Here is a 27,974-nt window from a genome sequence, read left to right on the forward strand (position 1 = left end):
TGCTACTCAAAACACAGTGCGTATATTTTATTATCCATTTGCAGTGAGATATAATATCTACCACATTCTTAAAATGAAGGCAGAAAGGCTCTGATACTAGAGAAGCACGGAGAAGAAATGTTTAATTCCCACAGCGACTTCATTTTTTTCTCCCCTGTCATCTGTCCTGTGGTTTTCCTTTTTGGAATTTCCCGGATTTACTTCCAGCGACCGCCAACCTTTCCTTTGCCGTGGCCTTTTTTGCTGGAGGACAACAGGAGAACAGAGGAAATTTAAAAAAAGAAAAAACAAGAGTAAAATCTGACTATTTGTATAAAAGTGACTACTCACAATTTTTGGGCATGTTGGATTCTGTTCAGTAGCACAATGATCTGCAGGATCACAGAAACACAATTAACATATTCTGTTGAATAGAGTTTAGAGTAAAACGCTGAAACGTGTATACAAATTTTTACACACGTTGAGCTTTTTTTTTTATTTATTCTTTTTTAAATTTTTACTTTCTAGTTGTATTTATTTATCAAAAACACATCTTTGAATTGACTGCTACTGTTGAGATAGTCTACTTCAAGATGTAAAGCAGGTTATCTGCCACGGTTGATGTTCAATCCCTTGCTACTCCAGTCTGCATGTCAAGGTATCCTTGGGTGAGATACTGAACCCTGAGTTGCTCTTGATGGGTTTGTTGGAGTGTGAATGTGAGCTACAGGGAGTGCAGAATTATTAGGCAAATGAGTATTTTGTCCACATCATCCTCTTCCTGCATGTTGTCTTACTCCAAGCTGTATAGGCTCGAAAGCCTACTACCAATTAAGCATATTAGGTGATGTGCATCTCTGTAATGAGAAGGGGTGTGGTCTAATGACATCAACACCCTATATCAGGTGTGCATAATTATTAGGCAACGTCCTTTCCTTTGGCAAAATGGGTCAAAAGAAGGACTTGACAGGCTCAGAAAAGTCAAAAACAGTGAGATATCTTGCAGAGGGATGCAGCAGTCTCAAAATTGCAAAGCTTCTGAAGCGTGATCATCGAACAATCAAGCGTTTCATTCAAAATAGTCAACAGGGTCGCAAGAAGCGTGTGGAAAAACCAAGGCGCAAAATAACTGCCCATGAACTGAGAAAAGTCAAGCGTGCAGCTGCCAAGATGCCACTTGCCACCAGTTTGGCCATATTTCAGAGCTGCAACATCACTGGAGTGCCCAAAAGCACAAGGTGTGCAATACTCAGAGACATGGCCAAGGTAAGAAAGGCTGAAAGACGACCACCACTGAACAAGACACACAAGCTGAAACGTCAAGACTGGGCCAAGAAATATCTCAAGACTGGTTTTTCTAAGGTTTTATGGACTGATGAAATGAGAGTGAGTCTTGATGGGCCAGATGGATGGGCCCGTGGCTGGATTGGTAAAGGGCAGAGAGCTCCAGTCCGACTCAGACGCCAGCAAGGTGGAGGTGGAGTACTGGTTTGGGCTGGTATCATCAAAGATGAGCTTGTGGGGCCTTTTCGGGTTGAGGATGGAGTCAAGCTCAACTCCCAGTCCTACTGCCAGTTTCTGGAAGACACCTTCTTCAAGCAGTGGTACAGGAAGAAGTCTGCATCCTTCAAGAAAAACATGATTTTCATGCAGGACAATGCTCCATCACACGCGTCTAAGTACTCCACAGCGTGGCTGGCAAGAAAGGGTATAAAAGAAGAAAAACTAATGACATGGCCACCTTGTTCACCTGATCTGAACCCCATTGAGAACCTGTGGTCCATCATCAAATGTGAGATTTACAAGGAGGGAAAACAGTACACCTCTCTGAACAGTGTCTGGGAGGCTGTGGTTGCTGCTGCACGCAATGTTGATGGTGAACAGATCAGAACACTGACAGAATCCATGGATGGCAGGCTTTTGAGTGTCCTTGCAAAGAAAGGTGGCTATATTGGTCGCTGATTTGTTTTTGTTTGGTTTTTGAATGTCAGAAATGTATATTTGTGAATGTGGAGATGTTATATTGGTTTCACTGGTAAAAATAAATCATTGAAATGGGTATATATTTGTTTTTTGTTAAGTTGCCTAATAATTATGCACAGTAATAGTCACCTGCACACACAGATATCCCCCTAAAATAGCTAAAACTAAAAACAAACTAAAAACTACTTCCAAAAACATTCAGCTTTGATATTAATGAGTTTTTTGGGTTCATTGAGAACATGGTTGTTGTTCAATAATAAAATTATTCCTCAAAAATACAACTTGCCTAATAATTCTGCACTCCCTGTAGAGAGCACTTAGCAGTGGAAACAAAGGGCTCATAATGTTTGTTTGGATGAGAGATGTTGTATACAGCAGTTTATTTGTGGTCTTCTTTTGCGGCTGAACTTTGGTCGGAGCTTGATGAAACTTGCAGTTTTGAAATCTGTGAGATGTTGGCTTTTAGAAAATTAGTTGTTTGGCTGGTTAGACGTGGTCAGAGTGAACACGGGGTTCACTTGTTTGTGTGTTATGTCAATTTCGTGAAATTATTTAACTGCTCTTTTAATGGTTTGTTGTTTTCACTGTATTTGGTGGTCATAGAAATGGTTTATATCAGAATCAGAATACTTTATTGATCCCTAGTGGAAATTATTTATATGATCTTTTAGCTAAGATTCTGAGGTTTCGGTGGATATCCCACTTGCCTGTGTTTACATAACCGACCTCATGTCACAGCCGATGAAACAGAAAGCCTCCCATTTTCGAATGTTCACTAACATACGCACAGTGGAAAGAACAAAACTGGCAGGGTAAAGTGACATTTAAAGTGATGAGGTGCGTTTGCAGTATTACCTCATATTTCTGGTGTTTCATGCACTCCATAAAATCAAACTTCTCAGATTCCAGCTGGTAGATCCAGTTCCACATTTCTTGGGCCCGTTGCCTAGAACACACACACACACACACACACACACACACACACACACACACACACACACACACACACACACACGTAGGAAAATATTTAGTATACACATCCAGAAATGCATACACTATTATATATTGTACATATATTTATTAGTTTCAGGTTGGCCATTCTTGTATTTTGCTCGTTTGTGTTGTTGTGTTTGCACATCTCTGTTGCTTGTGGGGCTCGCACACAAGAATTTCACTCGCATGTGCTGTGCCAGTGTGCCTGCACATGTGATGTGACAATAAAAAGTGATTTGATTTGATTTGATTTAGAACGCAGAGTTCGTAAAGTTAGAAATGATCTTCCTTTACTTAAAGTCAGCGGTCTCCAACCTTCTTTGCGACCGGTTTAATGTCAGACAATATTTTCACAGACCGGCCTTTAAGGTGTGGCGGATAAATACAACAAAATAAAATGATACGACTGAGACAAAAACGGTGGTATTTTGTAAATATAATAATAAACGCAAATTCACTGTGTGATTGTGTAACTTTATTAGCAGCGTCCTCCTGAAGTGCGCCAACAACACTGAGAGTAACATCCTCCTCGGGGGTTGGGGACCGCTGCTTTAAGTCATTTAAGTGAAAAATAGATAGAATTACTTTTTGTAGCAGGCTACACATTTGTAGTCAGTGACTGTGGATTTGTCTAATTAATCTAGCTAAGTTGGTTCTACAAACCACTCATTCATTGGATCTTTGAGCTTTATAAATACATTAAATCATTGTGCTGAAATCATGACATTATTGCTGCATCATCACTATCTTGAGTTTCTGGAAAATGCTTTAAGAAAAGGTGGGCTGCTTTATAGAGAAGTTATAGTAGTTATTTTATTATAATCACTACTTAGCTGTCTACAGTCCCAACTGGAGGAGACTCACTTCAGCCCGTCCTCTCTCAGAGTGTCGGTGGCTAGTGGCTGCCGTCTATCAGCCAGAGTTCTCTTCTTGATCTCTCTGCCTGTCAGGCGCTTCCCTTTCCTCGACTCTGCCTGGGACAGAACACATATGTTTCACAGTTATTCTATATGTAAACACTTACTCCATATCTCATCATCACCATCACACCCCAGACTGACAACAGCCATTTGTCTACCTTGGCCAGGAAGCCTCCAAAGTTCGCCCCCATCCCAGACAGCACTTTCTTCTTTTTTGCATCATCATCAGCTTTTCTCTTGGCCTCCTCTTCTTCTTTTCTGTGACGCTCTTCCTGTCAGATGAACGAAAACTGAGCCAGAAACACATTTGGAAACAGTTTGGCTGACCTGAGAGACACGCTGTGGTAAAATGTCCAGAGAACTGAACTGACATTTGGTATTCTTAATTCAAAACATACGGTACTGTGCCAAAGTCTAGAGCATGGGTCTCAAACTCCAGTCCTCGAGGGCCGCTGTCCTGAATCTTTTCCATGTGTCCCTGCTGCAACACACCTGAATACAATTAGTAGTTTATTAGACTCTGTAGACCTTAGCTGTGTCCCAAAACGTCGGCTGCATCCTCCGGAGGCCGCATTTGAAGGCTGATTACATCACAGCCAGGCGATGAAGGCTGTCCCAATTCGTTGACTCCTTCAAATGCGGCCGACAAATGCGTCCTTCATTTCCCCGAATTTGAAGGATGGGTCGGGTGTGTCCTTCGTGGCCCACCATATCCCAGAATTCATAGCCCAGCCAAATTTCAGCTGCCAACAATGACGCTACTGAGTTTTAAAATTACTCTTATTAATCTTTCTGGGCCACAAAATAAACTTTTAACATATTTTCAGTGTAAATTACAAATATCTGCTTGGTTTATCAAGACATCGCATATTTGCAAAAGTGTGCCGACGTTTTCGGAGACGTCTGTCACCCACCCGCTCGATAGCAAGCCGGGGGGTTCAATGGTCACTCGAGCCAGCGAGAGCAGTGGACTCCCGGCTTCATCGTTTTCAGACCCCCGCTGTCTTTCGCTACTCAGGTTAAACATGATATATAAGTCACTCGGATAACTTAAAAATTGGAAATAATTGTTTTCCTTTTTTCTGTGTTTTATTTGTTCCGGAGTAAATCGGTTTGGCTGAGATCAAAGTTATTAGATTATTAGATTAAATATAACTTTATTAATCCATCGGGTAGGTTCCTCCGGGATTTTCCCACAGCTGAATAAACGTTAAACAGAAAACCGATTAAACAGAAGTGTGAGACGGTCGAGAATTTACGGCAGTCTCCTGTTATATTTTAGATAGCAAGGAGCAGACGGCCGAGTTTGTTAAACTCCGGTGACGCAAATCTGAAGGGTAGACCGTCCCATTTCACAGCCTCGCACTTCCGGCCTTCTCGGTCTTCGAAGGACCGGGCCCACGTAGACCGCGAAGGCCGGGTCCTCCGAAGGATGCAGCCGATGTTTTGGGACACAGCTCTTGACTGCATGATTTCAGCCACTGGATTCATGTTACAGCAGCTCGTGAGTGAATTAACATAGTGCAATAAAAGTACTTTTAGAAGTACATTTTTCCAAACACTTACATACCCATATGGAAAAGAAATCGTAAAAACTTCTATGATTTACTCATGAAAGTGGCCACTTTCTCATTACTTTCATACATTGTTTTAGTAAGTGTCCAAAACATACAAGTTTCATTATATAATTTTTCAAGGGATCTTATATCTGTTTTCACTCTTGTATGCTTTTCATACAAGTTTCACACAAGACAGATACAAACTTTATAAGATTTATATATATCTTTTCCATATGGGTATACTTGAGTGGGGTTAGGGGTTGCCACCTCACCATGCAGTCAAGTTCTATAGATTCTTGCTAATGACCTACTAATTGTATTCAGGTGTGTTGCAGCAGGGACACATGGAAAAGATTCAGGACAGCGGCCCTTGAGGACTGAAGTTTGAGACCTCTGGTCTAGAGTAACCCCTCATTTCTTTATATTCTGCTTCCAAGGAGCCAAGAGGTCTTCAACAACAGTTCCCTATGTCTTTAGACATCGGTTTGGTATCATTTATTTCCAGTCAAGTTCTTGTACCTGACCATTTTTGGAGGTCAGGGTTTTGCCACTACACACTGATATATAGCACGTTCAATCATAAAAAAGACAGTGAGTTAGGTTGTCTCTACACATAACCTACAGTCAGCATATTTTTTAAATTGTATCTTTAGTATTTGTAGCTTTCTATCAGCCTGTTGCAAAAACACATTTGTTCTCATTTCTTTAGTTGAATCTCTAAAAATTACTAAAGACAACAAATCTTGACGGACGTATTTTTGCACAATATTCTGTGGAATAGTCGCTGTGATGAAGCCACTTTAACCTTTCATGGCAGCATTTTTAATTTTTCTTCGCTATTTGGGCCGATTGGGACCTGATGAATGTAAAAACAAAGAATTACCAGATTTTGATTTTTACCTAATTTTTGTTTCTGAGAAAAATGAGAGCCACATATGAGGACATCCGTTTTAAATTTTGATAGAACAGTGGCAGCATAATGTCCTCGTAAGCAGATATCAGGCCCTACAGTAAAAATAGGTATTTTGGTCTCGACTACCCAAAATATGATGTCCACATATGTGGACGCCAGGTCCTAGGAGGTTAAGGATGGGCAACGGGGGAGAAGAAGATGAAGAAGCTGGTGGAATAAAAATCAGTGGCAATGGGTGTTATGGAGTGATGGATTCACGGGAAACTTTTGATTCAAACTGTTGTTGATAAGTAAGGAGGTCAGGAGAAAGGGACTACAGTGAGGGTCTACAGCCCATCTGTTAAACCCACTGAAGTCTCTGTCATGCTTTGGGGCTCCATTCCAGCCAGTGGTGTTGGGGATCTTGTCAGAAATGATGGAATTATGATTGTAGAAAAGTACAGTCAGATTTTGATCCACCATGTTAAAACTGTTGGAAAGCATCTGACTTGCAAGCTAACTGAGGATCACCGTGACAGAGAACGGGTGAAAAAGGCAGACAAACATCCGAAGACAAGCTTTGAATATCCTTCAAGAAGCCTGGAGAACTGTTCCTTAAAACGACTTATGTCAGAGTGTTACCGCAATTCTGTTCTGTCTGTCCTTCTCCTTTTCTGCTCTAACCCTCTGGATCTCAGCTCTCTCTGCACGACGACGCTCCTACAGGACAGCAAAACATGTAATATTAAGAACAACACAGAAGAAGCATTTATCCTACACATGATTCATTTGTTGGATTCAACTGCTTTGAGAGGTGTTGGTAGCAAAGTAAACTTACAATTCGTTCCATAAGAGCAATGAGTTCTTCCTCGTCCTTCTTCCTCTGCTCAAAGTGTACATCGATCAGAGTGTGTAGCTCCAGTAAGTCTTTCTCCATACGTTTTCTGTGGATGTCCTGGGGGAAGAAGAATGTTTCTGTAACTTAGAAAAAGATTTAGGGTCAAGTACAAGTGCAAGATAAAACATGCAAAGACCACATGCTGAGGTCTGAACCAACCAGCTGGTTTGAACCAAGAATCTACTTGCTGTGAGGAAAGAGTGTTACCAGCTTCACTACAGTGCTGTACTGGCCAGAAACTGTTTTTCAAATAGTTTACCCAAACTTGAAATTCTTGGGACAGTTACAGTTTTCAGAAAATGTAGCATATCTGTTGATAGATCTTAGATAGACTACAGGCTGCAGGAATAATTAAATGTAACAGGAAGATTAATGTTTCTGGCATAATAACAATAAATAACATTGTATAATTAGACGCATGTGCACAACAAGATGTGATCCTACTACCAGTCCCTGAGGAACACCGTATTCATAGAAAGATATATTACACAATGAGTTTCGATTCAGATGTGGAAGAACAATCTAAGCCACAGCGCTTAAAAGAAAATGTCCTTAAAATGCTGCAAGAGTATGTACACAGTGTTAAAGTCAATTTGCACACCTAAAACAGCAGCAAGTCTCAGATATTAACAAACTTATTCTTGCCCTGGCTGGCATGTGTTTGGCAAAGGGATTGGATCTGGTTACAGGCTAGGAATATGCAGGGACAGTGAGGGTAAAGGAAACAGAAATAATTCCAAAATTGAAACTTGACTAAGATTAAGATGACTGTGATTGCTAACTTAAAAGAGAAAAGTGTAAAAAAAAAATTAAAAAAGGAATATAAAGATTGTGGTGGGCGTGGCTGCGGCACGGCTGCAGTAGAAGCTGACGCACCGGAGCTGCATTGGCTCATCACGCCGCCCTGCATAAATGGTACTGGATCCTGAGGGTGTGTTGTGGGTGATGTGCGCGGCTGGCAGAGGGAGAGCTGCAGCCAAGTTTGTGAAATAATGATTAAGTGTGCTGAAAATTATGAAAACGTGGTGAGGTCTGCCGTGGATTTATTACTAAGATGTTTTGGTTTAATATCATGTTTGTGACTTACATCAAAATCCACCCTCTCTCCTTCAGGAATCTTTGGGGGAGCAAGTTGTGGCACCATGGGTCTGAAGGTAAAAAATACGACAGATTCAAAGTGAGACTGCAGTTCTTTAAATGAATAGAGAACATCTGTTTTCTGCTACAAAACATAAGAAAAACAGATGGAGTGAACATACTTGGGCTTGGGGCGCTCTTCTTCTGAATAAAAGAGAGACAAAGATAAAACAAATGGCTATATGAGTAAAAAGTGTTTAGAATGACTGGTTGTCATTAGTCAAATACAAAATGTTGCATTCAATACACAGCAAGCATGGGAGTGAGAAAGAAATGCAACACGGGGTTTTTAAATGTTATAACAAAATGTGAAATAATACTATTAAAAAACCTGGGCTTGGGTACACTAAACGGCTACATGAATTTGACCACATAGTTTGTATTAGGCTGTCTTGGAAGATTTTACCAGAAAATGAGGCATATGGAAAGTAATAACTTAGGAAACTACATAACATAGCTTTCAAAGGCTAGAGTCCAGTGAGAACCACAAAAGTTAACCTGCTCTCAGTGTGTTAGATAATTAATGACGTAAACACAGTGCCAACAGAAAGTGATGAGTGTGACCACTTCAGGGAACTGCACGCCTACTAGATCTCACCTTCCTCCTGGGCATCTTGATCTGAAGGACCATCCACATAAAGACACAGTGAAGCATGGAAGGATGGTAACACGAAAATATGGAATGAAAAGGAGGGTTAATTGTGGGTGAAGTGTGAACATGAGCAAAGCAAGAAAGAGGAGGCAGCAACCAAAAAAGGTGGTAGGAAGGAAACAGTGGGAACAAAAATTGAAAGGAGAACAAAATACGGATGAGTAAGAAATGAAGTTGTAAAGATCCAGAAGAAGGAAGTGAAAAACAAAAGAAAGTAAAACATAGATAAATAAATAAAAATAGAGGGGGAAAAAACGTGATAAATGAATGGGAAAAGAGGTGTGAAATGACCAGAAGAAGCTCCAGGTTATATCTGGTGCTGCAGGATTTAGCTATTTTTGGAATATATACCAATTACCTTTCTAGCTAATACCTGGATTAGAGTTGTTATGGCCCTGTCCATAATCTGTTTTGGTGGCTGTTGTTGTCTGTGCCTTTAAGTCTTTGCAGGTCCCGGAGTGGATGAGCTGACGGCTGCTGATTGGTCCCCTGGCCATGTGATCTTCATTCAAATCCCTCACCAGCAGTTGTCCCGGGGCAGCCACTGACAGCAGCAGCAGACCTGACCCTGGCCTCCAAAACCTGAGACTTTTGTGCCTGTGACTTTGTGCGACTTTTTTGGAGTTTTGTATATAGTGTGTACATTAGTTTTCATTGTAAATAGCCTTGTAAATAGCACTGCAACAGAAGGGGTGAGCTGCCTTATTGTTTTTCCTTGCACTGTTTTCTCCTGTTTATTTCAGTTAGGGAGTTAGGTGTAGCGCTTGTCTTTTGTTTGATATTTGATTTCACATAGGGTTGTAGATAACACCTCCTCCTGACTTAGCTTGTTTTGTTTGTTATTTTGGCCTTTGTTCACCCCGGAGCTTCATTTTTGCAGTGCAGAAAAATAAATCACGATTCACTAAGAAATTGGTTTCCCTTTGTGTATGGTTTTGGGGACCAGGGCGGGGCAATTCTTTCAAACTTGTGTTGCGTTCCTGTACCCCTAGACTGGGGCGTAACATAAAGTGGGGGCTCGTCCTTTTTTTTTTCTTTTGCCATTCTTTTTGCTCATTGTATTTTGTGGGTTGTCTGCAGTTTTTGGTTGGCAGTTTTCTTGTAGTGTTGGGGGTGATCTAGTCACAATGACTTTTGATGTGGATGATTTTGCACTACAACCCACCGTGGATAAGTTGGATCGATGCACAAAGGCGGATTTGTTGTTGGTGGCAGATTTGTTTAATGTTAGTGTGCCTTTACATGCTAAAAAGGCAGAAATTAAGCAGTGCCTGACAGCTCAGCTGGTGGATAAGGGGGTTTTTGCGGAGTCGAAACCTCGGCCGGTTGAGGCGACTGGAGGTTTGGTGGTGGATGCGGGAGCAGAAGCTGCTGCAACCATCCCAAAAGCTCCCAGTGGACGGGTGTCGCCAGGGGCGGAGGCTCCTGCTGCCATTCAGATCCCAAACGTTAGCCCAGCCGGACAATCAACAGGATTGGTTACGGAGGATCTTGGGCTCGCCCTTCGCCTGAAAGAGGTGGAGCTTGCGACTAAGTCCAAAGAAGTTGAGCTTATGCATCTCCGCATAAGGGCTATGGAGCTGGATCCTTCCCTGCAGCGCAATGTTACCTCTACCCCAGTGAGTAAAGTTGTGAGTAAATCTTCTGATTCACTCTCCTCTGACCAATTTGATGCAAGCAGGCAAATTGCTTTAGTGCCACCTTTCAGAGAAAGTGAGGTTGACTCTTACTTTAATGCCTTTGAACGCATCGCAACCACTTTGAAATGGCCCAAGGATGTGTGGAGTTTGTTGCTGCAGTGTAAATTGGTGGGGAAAGCACAGGAAGTGTGTGCGAGCTTGTCTATTGATGACAGCCTGGATTATGAAATTGTGAAATCCACTATTTTAAGGGCTTATGAGCTAGTTCCAGAGGCATATCGCCAGAGGTTTCGGTCGTGTGAAAAATCTGCCAACCAAACACATGTAGAGTTTGCCAGGGAGAAGACTCTCTTGTTTGATAAGTGGTTAGCTGCAAGTAAAGTGAAGGACTTTGCTCAGCTAAGAGAATTGGTCCTGCTGGAGGAATTCAAAACGTGTCTTCCAGAGAATGTTGTTGTATATATCAATGAGCAAAAGGTGGATTCGTTGTCTAAAGCTGCTGTTCTCGCAGATGAGTTTGTGTTGACCCATCGCGTTGCGTTTTCAGCTGTGCGCCGTGAATGTGCCCCGTTGTCGAAACCTGCGAGGAGTTTGAGGGTTTCTCCTAAGCGTCAAACGCGCCCTGATCAGGTCCCCATGACTGTCCGAGAATGCTTTTATTGCCATGATACTGGCCATCTCATTGCCAGTTGTCCGTCGCTCCGTCGCAAAGAGCAAACTCACACATGGAAAAAGCCAAAAAGCATTGGTTTTGTTCAATCGGTTGCTACTCCTAATCCCGTCAGTGATGAACCAGGAAATGACAGTCTTGACAGCAGTTACCGACCATTCATTTCACAAGGGTTCGCCTCACTGACTGGAATAGAGGAGGATCGCGTGCCGATTGTAATTTTGCGTGACACTGGGGCTGCCCAGTCTCTCATTTTGGAAAGCGCGTTGCCTTTCTCAAGTAACTCGTTTTGTGGTGCTGATGCTCTCGTGTGGGGAGTGAAAATGAGTGTGTTACGAGCTCCGCTGCACAGAGTCTTCCTACAGTCGCCTCTCGTTTCGGGCCCGGTAACAGTTGGGGTGCGCGCTCGCTTGCCCGTGCAGGGGGTTACTATGATTCTGGGGAATGATCTAGCCAATGGGAAAGTTTTCCCGATCCCTGAAGTAATTGAAAACCCCGTCGATGATTTTGATTTTGTTTCCGAGTCTGCTGCTGACAGTCTGCCCTCTGTTTTTCCTGCCTGTGTTGTCACACGCGCCCACAAGCGTAAATATGGTGATGTTGACTTGTCTGACTCTTTTCTATGTTCTGAAGCTGTTCCTGAGAAAGCTGAACTGCCTGTGGAAAAAGCTGAAAAATGTGTGTCTGATAAACTGCTACCCGCTACACCTGACCTGTCTTTTGAGGTAAACAAAACAGATTTCATTCATGCGCAACAGAATGACCCGACTTTGGCCAAATGTTTACTTGCTGCAAATTCAAGCGATCAGAATCCCCGTGTCTACAGCATTGAAAATGATGTGTTAATGCGCAAATGGCATCCTCCCTCCTCTAGTGATCTTGGCTGGAACGTATTTCAACAAGCAGTTGTACCGCAAAATTTCCGACACCAAGTACTCAGCCTAGCACATGACAGTTTCTCTGGACATTTAGGAATTAGGAAGACCTACCTTCGTATTCTGCGTCACTTTTTCTGGCCAGGTTTGAAGACTGATGTGACCAAATATTGCCGCTCTTGCCACGTTTGCCAGGTCAGCGGAAAACCCAACCAGGTTATTCCTCCTGCTCCATTGCACCCAATCCCAGCCTTAGGCGAACCATTTGAGCACATAATCATCGATTGTGTAGGTCCGCTTCCAAAAACCAAGTCAGGACATCAGTACCTCTTGACTTTAATGTGCGCCGCCACACGCTTCCCCGAGGCTATTCCGTTACGCACTATCAAAGTCAAAGCCATTGTCAGAGCATTAGTAAACTTTTTCTCCCTTTTCGGTTTGCCCAAATCAGTTCAAACAGACCAAGGGTCTAACTTCATGTCCAAGATATTCGCTCAGGTCTTAAAATCGCTATCCATCAAGCATCAAAAATCCAGTGCATATCACCCCGAATCACAGGGTGCGCTTGAGCGTTTCCACCAGACTTTAAAAGCCATGATGAGGAAGTTCTGCCTCGAGTCAGGAAGAGAGTGGGACGAAGGTCTGCCACTTCTCCTTCTAGCGGTGAGGGAGAGTGTGCAGGAGTCCACGGGTTTCAGTCCCGCAGAGCTGGTGTTTGGACACACAGTGCGTGGTCCCCTGCGGCTGCTTAAAGAGAGATATCTGTCCGACACAGCTACCCCCGAGCAGAACGTATTAGATTACGTAAGTTGTTTTAGGGAGCGTCTGCATAAAGCATGCGAAATTGCACGCGAGGCTCTTTCCGCGTCTCAGGAAAAAATGAAAAGGAAATTCGACAAAAAGTCCGTGCAGAGAAAATTTGAAGTGGGTGACAAAGTGTTGACTCTCCTACCCGTTCCTGGATCCTCTCTCCAGGCAAAGTTCTGTGGGCCCTATACTGTCCAAGAGAAACTGAGTGACACAGATTATGTTATAGGTACCCCAGACCGTAGGAGAAAGCGTCGTGTGTGTCATGTTAATCTGATGAAGCCTTATTTTGTTCGTGATGCAGGTGTAAACTCCTCCTCATCCCCTGCTGCGCTGTCTGCCGTGTCGGTAGTTGTGCCAGCATCCCCGTCTCAGTATAGCCCAGAAAGTGATGGCTTAGCTTTCGTTTGTGCTGAGGGTTGCTCCCGACTCAGAAACTCTGAAGTATTGGATAAGTTGAATTCCCACCTAAAACATTTAGATGAGGCCGCCCAGACCGATGTGTGTTCTCTGATCAATACTTACCCATCTCTGTTTGCTGACACTCCGTCTCGCACTACTGTCCTCGAACATGACATAGATGTAGGTGACCACCCTCCGATCAAACAACACGCTTATGTGTGAACCCTACCAAACGTGCACTTTTTCAGCAAGAAGTTTCCTACTTGCTGGAAAATGGTCTTGCTGTCCCTAGTTCGAGTGCCTGGAGTTCCCCATGCCTTCTTGTGCCGAAGGAAGACAAAACTCCACGTTTTTGTAGTGATTTTCGAAAAGTGAACAGTGTGACCAAACCCGACTCCTACCCTCTTCCCCGCATGGAAGATTGTGTTGACAGGGTTGGCTCCGCAAAGTTTGTCACCAAACTGGACTTATTAAAGGGTTATTGGCAAGTTCCCCTCACTCCGCGTGCATCTGAAATTTCTGCTTTTGTCACTCCGGACCACTTCCTCCAATACACCGTCATGCCTTTTGGCCTTCGAAATGCCCCTGCCACATTCCAACGCCTTATGCACATTGTCTTAGGTGGTGTCACAAACTGTGAAGTGTACTTAGACGACATTGTAGCCTATTCAGAGACTTGGTCAGATCACCTTGGAACACTCACGGAGATTTTTGAAAGATTACAAGAGGCATCCCTTACCCTAAATCTTGCCAAATGTGACTTTGGTAAGGCCACTGTGACTTATCTAGGGAAGCAGGTGGGTCAGGGACAGGTGCGCCCCCTGCTGGCTAAAGTCCAGGCTATCCTAGATTTCCCTGTGCCTCGCACTAGACATGAGCTTCGCCGGTTCCTTGGTATGGCCGGCTATTATCGTGGCTTCTGTAAGAATTTTGCAGATGTAGTTGCACCTCTCACCAGTCTCACAAGTGTGTCAAAACCATTTGTATGGTCCCCCACATGCCAGAATGCTTTTGAGTCTGCCAAAGCTCTCCTCTGCAGCACACCAGTACTTGCCGCTCCTGTTTTCACACATCCGTTTAAACTTGAGGTGGATGCCAGCGCCAACGGTGCAGGTGCGGTACTGTTGCAGGAGGATAGGCAGGGTGTTGATCACCCAATTGGTTACTTTTCGAAAAAATTCAACTCCCACCAACAGAAATACAGCACCATTGAAAAAGAAGCCCTCTCTCTATTGCTTGCTCTACAGCATTTCGAGGTCTATGTCGGTTCCAGTTCAGCACCTGTCATTGTTTACACAGACCACAACCCCCTCGTGTTTTTGACCCGAATGCAAAATTCTAACCAAAGGCTCATGAGATGGTCCCTCTTAGTACAAGATTTCAATCTGGAGATCCATCACAAAAAAGGGACAGAGAATGTACTGGCAGATGCGCTGTCACGTGGTTTTCGGAACCCCTAAGCGCCAAACATCTTTAGGGGAGATGTTTGGTCTTGGGAAGGGGGGTGTTATGGCCCTGTCCATAATCTGTTTTGGTGGCTGTTGTTGTCTGTGCCTTTAAGTCTTTGCAGGTCCCGGAGTGGATGAGCTGACGGCTGCTGATTGGTCCCCTGGCCATGTGATCTTCATTCAAATCCCTCACCAGCAGTTGTCCCGGGGCAGCCACTGACAGCAGCAGCAGACCTGACCCTGGCCTCCAAAACCTGAGACTTTTGTGCCTGTGACTTTGTGCGACTTTTTTGGAGTTTTGTATATAGTGTGTACATTAGTTTTCATTGTAAATAGCCTTGTAAATAGCACTGCAACAGAAGGGGTGAGCTGCCTTATTGTTTTTCCTTGCACTGTTTTCTCCTGTTTATTTCAGTTAGGGAGTTAGGTGTAGCGCTTGTCTTTTGTTTGATATTTGATTTCACATAGGGTTGTAGATAACACCTCCTCCTGACTTAGCTTGTTTTGTTTGTTATTTTGGCCTTTGTTCACCCCGGAGCTTCATTTTTGCAGTGCAGAAAAATAAATCACGATTCACTAAGAAATTGGTTTCCTTTTGTGTATGGTTTTGGGGACCAGGGCGGGGCAATTCTTTCAAACTTGTGTTGCGTTCCTGTACCCCTAGACTGGGGCGTAACAAGAGTATTTAAAGTTGTACTGTAAATACAAATCTACGCCCAAGACTGGAAACGTGGAAACACTGTTTCTGTAAGTTGCCACTAATAAACTCATTTTAGTGGTGCTGGTAGCTAGCTAGTTTTTTCCCCCCAGCTCTCGGGCTAAGCTAAGCTAGCTGGCAGCTAGCTGTAGCTTTTACTAAAAGATGGAGTTCTATCAACCATCTCATCTAATCTTAGCATCCAAGTAATAAGCACATATTCCAAAATGCTTAGCTATTGCTTTAAAACTATCATTTCCCATCATGCAACTAGAGCCAGTTCTACACTGGCACATGGTGGCTGTGGGAAATGTAGCCTTTTGGAATATTCTGTGAGCATTCATTATTGCAAAATGTAGATGTTTTTGCATGCCTTTTAGTTTGACTCATAGATGTTCTGTGAGGTCAAACTGATTTCATGTTGGAAACGCAGGAAACACATCTATACACTTTGCACTCTGTGTAATAATGAACGCCAGAATATTTCGAATGGTTCCAGATGAAGAAATGAAAACATAGTACAAGTTTTAAAAGGAAAAAATTTTCCAAAACAGAAGCTTCATATAATATTATGATGTTTTACTGAGCTTTTAAAACTGAACTAATGTGCTTCTTTCATGTTATAAGTATCCAGCTGATATTAATGAATTCTATCCATTTGTATCAAGCAAACCCAGCTTCTAAGGACCGCTTCTGTAGCTTTAGTTGCTAATTACACAGTGGTTACACTTAGCTGCCAACTTGTCTAACTGCTATGTGGTACTGGACAGTAAAAAGCTTCTTACAGTAAAGTTGTGGTCCGCAAAACCCCAACAATGAACTGAAAGTCACTAAATTTCGGAGCACAGGGCAATTACAGAGTTTGTAAAATTCCCAGTTCATTTGTTTTTATGAGCTAAGCTTGTCACATTATACATAACTTGATCCAATAAAGCAACATTTATTACTGCAGCTTTAAACGGCACACTCAAACAAATATTATAATTAACTTCTGTTTTGAGTGTTTGCTCCTTTAAAACACAGATTGCAACGACAAGCATATATGCATATATATGTGTGTGTGTGTATACAGATAGATAGATGTGTGTGTGTGTGTGTGTGTGTGTGTGTGTGTGTGTGTGTGTATACAAGTGGTGTCTAAACTCTGAATCATTTAAAGTTTTCAGTCTGCTGATAAGTGAGTGACTAATGAAATGAAATGTGGCAAACTTGAGACTCAAGCTGGTGTGAATCACCCTACCTTGATATTCTTGTTGCTCTGATGGTCCATAAGAACAACAGCAGAATATTAGCCAACAATGTTGGGAAACAAGGGAAAGAAGGACACAGGGAAAAGTGATAGGTCAGTTCATCCGCAACATTTATGAATAAGAGTGCTTGACCAACTCTTTGAGAGCATCTCTGGAGATTGAGAAAAATTCTCATCCATTCGCAATGGAAACAGTTTTTCCAACACCTTACCTCCTCCATCTTCCTCCGCCTGCTCCTCCTCCTCCTGCTGCTCAGGCTCAGGCTCAGGCTCCTCCTCAACCTCTGGGAGAAGGAAAACAAAGATAAAGACCACGTCAGATGTGTGTACAATAGTACAGTCACTATATTACTATATGTGTCTGATTTAATGTGTCTTGTCCATATTAAAGACCCATGCTGATTATATAGTGTATTTAAAAGGTGGACATGTCTTGTGAACAAACCAACACAGGGTTGGCCTGCTGTAAAGCGAACCCTGGTTTGTTGGCTTTTTTGGCACCAACAGAAACAATAATGGACAAAGTGATCAAGTTACAAAGACACCATAAGCTAATCAGGAAAGTTTTTACTGAGGTCTTTACATTTAACTTACTCCACTTCAAAGAGTATATTTTTAAGGCATAATGGTTTTACTGCACTATGCGTGTGACTGATATGGACCGATCTGACTGAACTTACCCACTGTCTGATCCCTGGAGAGGTGAGAAAAAGGATGAGAGAAAACCAATATTTATCAGTAGGCCTGTCAGCTCATGGATTTGCACTAGTGTGAAAGCTGAGAGGTGACATCAAATGAAAAACTCTTGTAAGTTCTATTTCACTCACTCGTATTCTTCTTCTGCGTCTGACATGCCTGCAACAAAATCAAAATGCAGGATGATGACGCCAAGATGTTAAACATAAATGCAAAAGACTTTTTCCAACTGATTGCATAACTAACTAATGCATTTTTATAAAACAAAAGAGTGCAGTGATTAATGTTTTTATTATTGAAAAGAAAATAGTATTATCTCATCTTAAAATTAGGGAATAAATACAAAAGCAAATTGAAAGTCAGGGGAAATGGTAAAATGAACCGGCACTTATGTCTCATTTTTGACTCTAATGGAGCACCCAGAGCTCTTTTTACTACAAGCCCCACACACTCTGGTGAAAGCACCTGGCTGCCAGGTGGGTTTCCATAAAAAGAGCCCACAAAGACATTGCTATGCAGACTAGAGGAGCAGGGATCAACTGACTCACTCTACTTTCTGAGCCACAGTCAAAAATGAGAACTGCAACGATCCTGTTGTTTAAACAGTTATATAATTTTGCCCCATTTAAAGCAGAGCCTACAAGGACAAAGGAACCCTTTATTCCTTCAGTACATGGAGACTGATGGTATACTACGGGCTGCCCAGAATTAAAACAAGCAAACACACAGGGACGTCCAAAGACTATACAATTTATCTTGGACGATGAAAATGGATAGAAAAATTTAACTTTAAAAGGGAAACAACAAGTTTTTAAATGGCTACCAGGGGTGAAACGTGACATTTCAAAACAATGCAGTGACTGCACACCAAATGTGACAGATGAAGAAAACAAATATATATATATATATATATATATATATATATATATATATATATATATATATATATATATATATATATATATATATATATATTTGTTATATACAAGATAAATTGTATAGTCTTTGTATGGAACGCCAGGACTGCCATAATGAATTAATTAAATACACCATTAAATAATTAATTAAATGTGGCAATAATTAATTAAAATTGGAATTAATTCATTAAATAAATAGTTATGACACATGTAATTAATTAATTATTGACACATTTAATTAATTATTTATGTATTTCACATTTTAATTAATTATTGACACATTTAATTAATTATTTAATGATATATTTATTTATTTCATTTTGGCAGTCCTGGCGCCTGGCTCTCATCATGAAATAATTTTATCTGTCAGCCTCACCCATCAAACTCAGGGGGCGGGGTTAACGCTGATCGAGTCAAAACCATTGCTTTGGCCTGGTGGCCATTGTTTCTAGCACACAACAACCGGCATGTTGAAACTAACAGAACTGAGCTTTGAAAAACCCTGTTTGTGTGTTACCAAATACCGTTTTAATATTTGTTTAGCCGAGAATGTAGTGGTTTAATCTTCATGTGTCTGGTCGGTTTGTCAAGATACAGCCTCTTTGCAAAAGTGCTTCGATGATTTCGGAGATGTCTGCCCAGTCTCACGGCAAAGCGTGGGATAGACCCGCTCGCCTCGCAAGCAATCCCACCGACAAAGCGCAGGCCCCGGTACACAGCTGTAGTAACCCCCGCTGACTTCTTTTACTGAGGTTATATTTATCGCTGTTTTATTTCCTGATGTTCTTATGTGTCCTACGTGTTTCAGTCGCCAATTCTGAATTATAACTAACATTAAAAACATGTTTAAGGAGGAGAGAGAGCAAATAAATCTGTTTAACATCTGATCTTTGGGTTTTTGTTCAGTAATCAGCGTGACCTGTGTATAAAAGAGATAACGTTGGTGTTTCCGTCATGTAGTAACTGCTGGCTTTAACTGTACAAAGGTTGTTCGACACTATGAAACACATACAGACTTCATGATGTTCGGCTAATATTTTTATTGTGAATATTAATCATGCTGACCTCGCTCTGTACACCACGCAGCGAGGTCAGCATATCCACGATATCCTCAGCTCCATGAGTTAACACAAAGTTTCCCAGCTGACTATCTAACTGCCAACTATTCCAGAGACGTGAAAATATACAGCATAAAGAAAAGTGTAAGAGACTCAGCAGCAGATTAGAATAACAGTTATACATTTAATGAATCACCAAATGAATCCACGCAAGAAACGAGCAAACCTGTTCGGACAGTTTGAGTTTGTATTCCCTCAGCTGCAGACTCGCTGCTGTTTAAATGTTTGAAAAGGAAGATTAGATATAAACAAACGTCAAACATAGACTCAGTCTGCCTTCACATTTGATATGAGGCCAGCACGTATAGTGGCCTCAGCAGGCTATTACTGAAATACACGTGCTATATCATAAACTATGATATAAACAGGGAGGTCCTATTAACATGTTTTAAAGGACACCTTCCTGCCTTTAGTCTCATTCATGAGCAGTATTCGTTTTCTTCTAACATCCAGAAGTCTGCACGATGTGTTTCATAGTTTGTAACAAGCCTTTGACAGGTAAACATAACATGACCGAAAAAGCAAAAAAAAAAAAAAAAAAAAAAAAAAAAGGAGAGAGAGAGAGAGTATTGACGTAAGAAGAGAAAATGCTCTCAATTATGGAGACAGACAAATGGTTCATTTATGTTTGATGTGTGTTTATTCCTCCCTAAATATCGTCGGTGAAGTTTGCCATGCATGTCAGATTTTCCTGCGCATTTTTATACCTCTGCCAACAGAGAGAGAAAAAAAATCACATTCTAACAGACAGCTGGTGCTTAGAATACAGTTGAATAACTATTAAAAAACAGATGATATTTAGATGATAGTTCAGTCTAACACATGTGCCAGTGAACCATTAAACGTCTGTGAAACTATGCAGTTATGAAACGTAACTTTAACCTCAGCCAAACCGATTTGCTCAGTTGTAAATAAAACAGCGAAGTAAACGTGACCCGACAGACAGAACCTGAGTGAATGAAGTCCTAAAGCTAAAACTCAGCTGAGGTTTGAAAGCTGTGTGCCGGTGATTGGACATCAGCCGCTGATAAAGCTGTTCGCCTAGAAAGTGCTCTGTAAGGAAACGAGCTCCAGCAGCTCTGCGCTCGGGGAAAACACTATATTTACTTATCTTGTGCAGAAAAATGCGCTGACATTGCTTTATATCGAGCACCGGCTGCCCAGTTAAACTGTGACTATCACCAGGTAACGTAGGCGTGTTTCTTGAATTAGCAGCAGGTGTTAAACAGCTGACAGATGAGGAGGAGGATGCATGCAGGTAAACTGAGGGTCTGTTGAGCTGATCGCTGGTTTCGTGAGAAAAATGTCAGCTCGTTCTTTATGTTACAGAAGCACAGAGACACAAGACCAGGCGGAAAGAGACAATCGTTCGGTGAAAATGAGAATCTGTGAATGCAACATGTGGAACACGGAGAGTGGAATATGTAAACAAACCGGTTAACGTAACCCCCTGGGTGCACTCTGCATGCTAACTGTTAGCAGAGCTAGTGAAATCTCTGAAAACATCTGAGCACTTTTGCAAACATGTTCTATGTTGACAACCTGACCAGACATACGGCGTTAAAAGTGTAGCTGGTGACAGAAAAACGGGGTATTTTAAAACTACACCACCACCATTGCTGCCTGTGATTTGATCTGCATTCTGGGATACCTGGCTGCCCCAAGTCTACACAAGCAATCGATTATCTAGGATCGACCTGTTTGGACTTACTTTGCACGGCAACCAATCAAATGTTAGAGAAGCTGCATGGGCAGCGTTAACCCCGCCTCCTGAGTTTGATGGGTGAGGCTGACAGATAAAATTATTTCATGATGAGAGCCAGGCGCCAGGACTGCCAAAATGAAATAAATAAATATATCATTAAATAATTAATTAAATGTGTCAATAATTAATTAAATGTGTCAATAATTAATTAATTACATGTGTCATAACTATTTATTTAATTAATTAATTCCAATTTTAATTAATTATTGACACATTTAATTAATTATTTAATGGTGTATTTAATTAATTCATTATGGCAGTCCTGGCGCTCCATACAGCAGATCCCGGGAACAACATCGGAGATCTCTGTCCAGAAGAGCGCAGTCCTGGGAACAGCTAAGATACTGCGCAGGACCCTCAAGCTCCCAGGCCTCTGGTAGAGGACCCGAGCTTGAAGGATAAACCGCCCGCAGGGGCGTGCTGGGTGTATATATATATATATATATATATATATATATATATATATATATATATATATATATATATATATATATATATATATATATATATATATATATATATATATATATATATAAAATCTGCTTTTGCTGGACTATGGAAACAAAGGAACATTTGTCGTCCTCACTAAATCACAGGTGACTGACGTTTCTGTGCTCCTGCGATTAATCACTCTGGAGACAGAAAAATACACAATCCCCATCGTGACGCTTTTAGTCATACACTGTCCATCGGAGCTGCCATTGTTCTGACATAAAACCCTGCACAGAGACAAACATTCACAGTGGGTGTGCGCTGACACTGTCCTGGCAGGGGGACACGTTGGAGATGGATGGAGTGTCAACAGGTGAGAATGTGACAGGGGTCAAACACATAAAGAGCAGGAGAGATAGGGTTTCTCTCACTTTCTAGTGTCTCCCTTCTCTCTCTTGATGTTTGTCCTCAGTGCACTCTCTCAATGGTGCGTCTGACAGGTTAGCAGGTGTGGTTTGGAAAGGTGGTGGTGGAGGTGGCTCAATTCCAAGCTTCAAATGTTCAGTCGAGCATTTTGCAAGCAGCCAGATAACTATGAAGCTCTTTCATCAGTTCATCTCAGGCGCTCCGGTCCCTGTCGCATTATTGTGTGCCCTAATACAGTACTGTGCAAAAGTCTTGAGTCAGCCTCATAACCTCCACGTAGGAGGTTATGTTTTTGGTTGTGTTAATGCGCATCATTGTGTCTGTAAACATGATAGCTCAAAAAATTGTGAAGGAATTCTGATTAAACTTTGTAAGCGGTGTGTCACGTTAGCAACCCATTAAAATGTGAAAACTGACCCAACAAAGCAATATAATTTAGAAACTACAATGTGGTAATGTTGGCTCAGCACATTTGCACATTACAGTATAAGCACAGTGTGAGAGAGAGCTTGAAAGAGTGTTTGATTGATTTCCTGTTTAGATTTAAGTTTAACAGACAGTGAAAAAAGTTCCATGTAGGAAGACCGGTCTGTTAACAATTAAAAAAATAAATAAATCACAAGACCCGTTTATCACCATTTCCATCGTGGCCTGGTCCTTTTCCTTTCGTCTTGAATCATTTATGAATTTGTGCAGTTGAACTGAAAGAGGCAGAATTGTTATTCTAGGCTGTGATGCAGTGCCAGCATTAGACCCACAGCTTTGGCATACCCATCGGCTCCTTAATGCTACGTCTTAAAATCTGAAATCTTCCATGTGTTGTTACTCACCCCCTCACTCTGTGTGCATGTGTATATACAGATGGAGGAAGGCCTGTACATAAATCAGCCACAGCATTCGGAGTTGCAGCATGGCCTTAATTTTCTCTCTATGCACACTAGCCACAGGTTAGCTTAGCTTAGTGCATGATATATAACTTCCAGAAACGTACTGATCCAAAACACTATCATGGATAGACATAATTATTCATCTTAAAGGACTCATCATTAAATCAAAATATTATAAAGATTCAGTCTCACTTAAAGACACTTAAAGATCATATGCCAAAAGTACACCTCCAAATCATTTGGTATGTATAAAACATAAAGCAAATTCCACACACTCACGTGGAAAGGAGGGTTAACCTTTCTGGGATTTTGATTACTCTTTATAGCAGAAAGGCCTTGTTTAGCACCCGTGTCCACGCCATTTATTAAATGCTGGATGAAGGGGCCTTTCATGTAATGTCCTTTGTGGTCTCTGGCCAGCTGCAGAGGAGGGGTGACGCAGTGAGCTCCCGGGGCGGCGCAGGGGCGGGGTGAACAGGTGTGCTGGGATCTGACAGTGATTGTGTCTCTTTATATGTTGGCAGTGACAGTCGGAGGGGAGAAGCGGACGTGACAGCAGAGAGAGCGGGAGTGTCTGTGTCCCAGTAAACAAACCACAGTATTAAACAAAAGTTATGCTGTCATCATATTCGCTCCAGCGTATGTTTCTTGGGTCCAACGTTACACCCTTCCTGTCCACCCTCTTAGCTATGTTCATTCAAAACAATATTACACATCTTTCTCTTACAAAACACATGATGGGCATCATGATTGTTAATTAAAATAACACAGCTAGCAGTAAATTCCCAGTAACGGACACTTATGGCAGATAACCTTAAAAATATTCTGCAGTAGATCAAAAATGGAAGAAAACCATGAATTAACATATAAGTATTACCTGATGCTGCTGAAGTGAAGCAAAGTCACAGAGGTTGGATTAGACACAGCTGAGCATTTTGCAATTTGGCATGATTTTAAACAGTTTACATTTCTTCAGTATTGAACAGAAATGAGACTTTCTTGTCGGAAAACAGTTAAATTAAAAACAAAAAAAACAAAAACGACAGCGCTGTATAACGGTGGATTTGTGCAACCTGCTCTCATTTAAGTTTTTAGCTGTTTGTTGGTTGTCAAACTTCTGTGAGGTTTAACCTGAGATTCTGGCGTTTTGGGCAAAATAAATTTATATTTAAAAACCGATTCAGGATTTTAATGAATCGATATCATATTATCCAAGCTAGAATCGATTTTCCGATTAAAATCGATTCTGGCTTGGATAATATTGGATAATCAAAACCCACCCCTAGTTATAAAGCTGGATTGCATTTCATTTAAATTCATTTTTAATGAATTTGAACTTTTATTTTAATGCTTTTATAATACTGGTTAATTAACACCTTTTAAATAGAGCTGCAGAGCAATTGTTTGCTCAAAACACTTCTTATCAGGAATGTAAAATCCTAGAGCTTCATTAATATCATTCATTTTATGAAGTGACATTTCCTGCAGCTGTACCACCCGATTTTTACAGCTATTTCTCATTCTAACAGACTTTGTCATGGATCCAAATGAAAAATATGAATAACATTTTCCAAGAACAGCGTGGTTTGAAAGTCAGGGAACAACGAAAACAGGAACTGAGCATGAGATATTGTTGGAGTGCAGACAGAAAAACGCATTAACCTCCATGTAAACTCAAATCAAAGCCATGTGTCTGAAAGTACAACGATGGGTAAAACCTTAATTAAACAAGCTCTCCTCTCCCATTGGGCGAGTGGGTTGTGCTTTCTTGCAAGAATAACAAAAGTGTTTTCAGTGCATTGACTGAGGTGGATTTGGAATGAACACCAACCTAACTGGTTTACTGGTTTCATTGTGACTGTAGGCCCACATCTGGGTGGGCCCAGCTATTTTTTACAGCAGTGAAGCCTATGAATAAAGTTATGACGCATGGTAATGAGAGAAATGACAATTGGATTCCTTAAATATTTATATTTCAACACTTCTTGCCGGTATAGCTGGAAAGTGCCTATTTGGAACTGAATGGAGGGAGGATAAGTAAACCAGGGGATCTGGAGAAGGGTCAAGTTTCAGTGAGCAACTAGCACAGGCTTTAGTGGGTTAATTTTAGTCAAGGACAACAGGTGTGTGTGTGTGTCATGCACAGCGCACAGCACAATATATCATTAGTTTATTTTGAGTACGAGCTATTGTGTTGTCATACTCAAAAGAGTTTGAAAGTTGGAGTTTGGAAAACAGTTTGTAAAAGGAAACAAAAATGATTCCAGAACAGCTTTTTTAAAAGCTTTTTTTTACAGGCTTGTATCCATCGTTGTCAGCACATCTCTGCTTCAGTGGTTTTTAGGTTGTGTGTCCAACTTAGTGTAACAGGAGTGTAACTTTATTTCTTAATGAGTCGCCTTTTTAGTCTCGTTGACCATTCAAAGTACTTTAGACTACAAGCCCTATTTTCAGTCATACAGTACTCCATGCCCTTTATCCACCTCACACACGTCCAACTGAAATGGCATGCGTATCTTCCAAATGTGGGAAAGATTCCAAAATACTTGGCAGAAACCTGTACAAGCACAGGGAGAACATGCAAGTTCCCACTGTGTTGTTTGTTTTGTTGAAATAAAGGCTCTACTGAACACGGGAACAATCCAGGCCTGAAAAACACTGGATAGTGACTAACCGGATGATGAAAGAAACAGGCATGATGTAACTGCTGGAAATGTACCACAAGCACATTTGTGCACACTTGTTAGTACATCATCCGAGTGCTAAATGAACCAGTCTGATATCAGACTATCAGCAACTGTGTCTGCTGCTGACAGTGACCGCAAAGCCACAGCGCTGATGGTGGTATGCTACTAGGGCTGGGTTTTTATAATCGATTCATCGATTAAAATCGATTCTGGCTTGGATAACGTAAAATCGATTCATTAAAATCCTGAATCGATTTTTTAATATAAATTTATTTTGCCCAAAATGCCAGAATCTCAGGTGACATCTCACAAAATTTCAAGAACCACCAAACAGTTAAAACAGTAAATGAGAGCAGGTACACGGATTCTGCACAAAGACTTAAACACACAGCGCGACCCGCGGATCAGAATCAGTTAGATGTCGCCTTTCTCACAGTCGGGGCTGAAAGCCGACAGCTCGCTGACTCTGATCTGTCGGCGGGTCCGCGCTTTGTGTTCACGCCCTTTATGAGCCGATTCTAAAGCTGTTAGTTTGATCTCTCTCCAAACAATATTGACCGAACCAGCAGCAAAAGAAGATCCAACCGCTTCACATAAACATCGTCATGAATTCACTCTGACTTTTACTGTTTTGCTTCCACCGCGATGCACAGCTCTCTCTCTGTACTTCAAGAACAGTTTCGCTTTCTTCATTATTCGCTTGCTTGTTACGCACAAGTCTACTGTTGTTTACAGGCTGTCAGCCGCTGTTTTTTTCCCTTTTACATTCTTCCGAAAAGAAAACCTCATTTCTGCTGTTCAATACTGAAGAAATGTAAACTTTTTAAAATGATTCAAAATGCAAAACGCTGTGTCTGTAATAAAACCGCTGTAACTTCAGAGGTGATGTTCATATGTTGATTAATGGTTTTCTTTCGTTTTTGATGTACTGCAGAATATTTTTATAAAATCCCAGGCCAGGAAAATCACCTTCATGTTTTTCTGTGTTTTATCCTCAGCTACTTTGACACAAAGGCCTCTGCTGTGACGCTCACACCTGTGATAAAGTCTTGCGTGTGTCAGCTTCCTTTTTATTGATACAAAAATATGTAAATGTACTGATCTGAATTATAATATTTCTGACTGTCAAAATTTCCCAGATTTAAATCGAATCGAATTAAATCGAATCGTGGATCGAATCGATTCGGGGCCTTGTGAATCGGAATTGAATCGATTCTAGAAATCAGTGACGATACCCAGCCCTATATGCTACACACGCACACACATACTCATAAGAGTTAATTTGCTGTCAGACAGCAAACTCTGAAGAAGCTATACAACAACTGTGTTGTGTTGACCTCTCCTTGAACACTTAATTGCTGCCTTAACAATTGTCCTGTGCAGTAACAAATCTAAAATTTATTTGGATTTTTCTCTCATATTAACACATTTAAGTTTGCCGTGTTTTCCATTTATTTTATCTGGCCTGAATTGCTGATTTTAATATTCGTATTTTACAGATTTCTCCTTTGTGCTGCGTTCAGGGATGAACATACTACAAATTTAGTTTTACTTATATTATCCCACAGAGGGAAAAAAAAACCTCCAGAAAAATCAAATTAGAAAAAAAAGGTTATAAAATTTGCACTCTATGATGTTTAATTGTCTAACTGTTTAATTATGCTAACTGGTGAGAATAAAACCCCAGAAAGATCTCATTAAAAGCCTGAAAGACATACCTGTGTGATGATGGGGTATCAGCAGACGACAAAGGCAAACAGAGGGACAGGGACAGACAGAATGGCTTTTGTACAGAGACCAGGGCAGTTTTATAGAGAGCGGCGGCGTGGCACAGTGAGTGCACGTGTGCTATCTGAATGACTATGCGTGTATGCATGCTGTGAGAATTACTGAGTGTCTGACTATACAATACAAGAATAACTGCAAGTCTGTGTGCAAAAGCATGCACATGTGTATGTGTGGCTGGAGCCAGGGGCCACAGGCGGATTAAAGGGAGGCAGAAAGATGAGCACCTCGCAGGATTAGATGGAACAGAGGGATGACCTCACTAGACAAATGGAGGGATGCCACAGGGCAGGTGGAGAGGGGTGATAAAACAGAGAGAGGGTGGGTTTGATGGATGGGGTGGATAAGGAGTGTTTTTCTTTTACTAAGTCAAACTGTTTGAACACTGGGAGGTGAATAATGAGGAGTGGAGAAGATAAAAGAGAAGAGAAGAAGCTGCTACTACAGAAGCTCACATCAC

General features: G+C 41.4%; 1 protein-coding gene across 5 annotated transcripts; it reads right to left on the bottom strand.

Moving 5' to 3' along the window:
* Positions 1–27,563, bottom strand: tnnt1 (troponin T type 1 (skeletal, slow)). 5 transcript variants are annotated; one of them, XM_076882879.1, is made up of 15 exons: positions 27,448–27,563; positions 17,629–17,656; positions 17,482–17,495; positions 17,014–17,085; positions 16,793–16,810; positions 8,960–8,980; positions 8,484–8,502; positions 8,312–8,372; positions 7,165–7,281; positions 6,969–7,046; positions 4,034–4,147; positions 3,820–3,929; positions 2,818–2,908; positions 331–371; positions 1–243 (listed from the first exon to the last, which is right to left on the bottom strand). In XM_076882879.1, exons 2-15 carry the CDS (start codon positions 17,652–17,654, stop codon positions 198–200), a joined length of 828 nt encoding a protein of 275 aa, XP_076738994.1. In that variant the 5' UTR covers positions 17,655–17,656; positions 27,448–27,563; the 3' UTR covers positions 1–197. The 5 variants fall into 5 exon arrangements, with proteins under 5 accessions (XP_076738994.1, XP_024657893.2, XP_014266550.2 ...); XM_024802125.2 differs by having other exon boundaries at positions 8,484–8,505; XM_014411064.2 differs by lacking the exon at positions 8,960–8,980.
* Positions 27,564–27,974: the final 411 nt, after the last annotated feature.

This window comes from Maylandia zebra, linkage group LG4, assembly GCF_041146795.1.
Source record: "Maylandia zebra isolate NMK-2024a linkage group LG4, Mzebra_GT3a, whole genome shotgun sequence".
In the NCBI taxonomy this organism is placed as follows: domain Eukaryota; kingdom Metazoa; phylum Chordata; class Actinopteri; order Cichliformes; family Cichlidae; genus Maylandia; species Maylandia zebra.

Coding starts and splice junctions, on each gene's coding strand:
- tnnt1 (XM_024802125.2), bottom strand. CDS start 17,654: ATGTCAGACGCAGAAGAAGAATACGA. Junction 7,047..7,164: donor TTGCTCTTATGGAACGAATT/GTAAGTTTACTT, acceptor GCTGTCCTGTAG/GAGCGTCGTCGTGCAGAGAG. Junction 2,909..3,819: donor CTGAGAGAGGACGGGCTGAA/GTGAGTCTCCTC, acceptor TGTGTGTTCTAG/GCAACGGGCCCAAGAAATGT.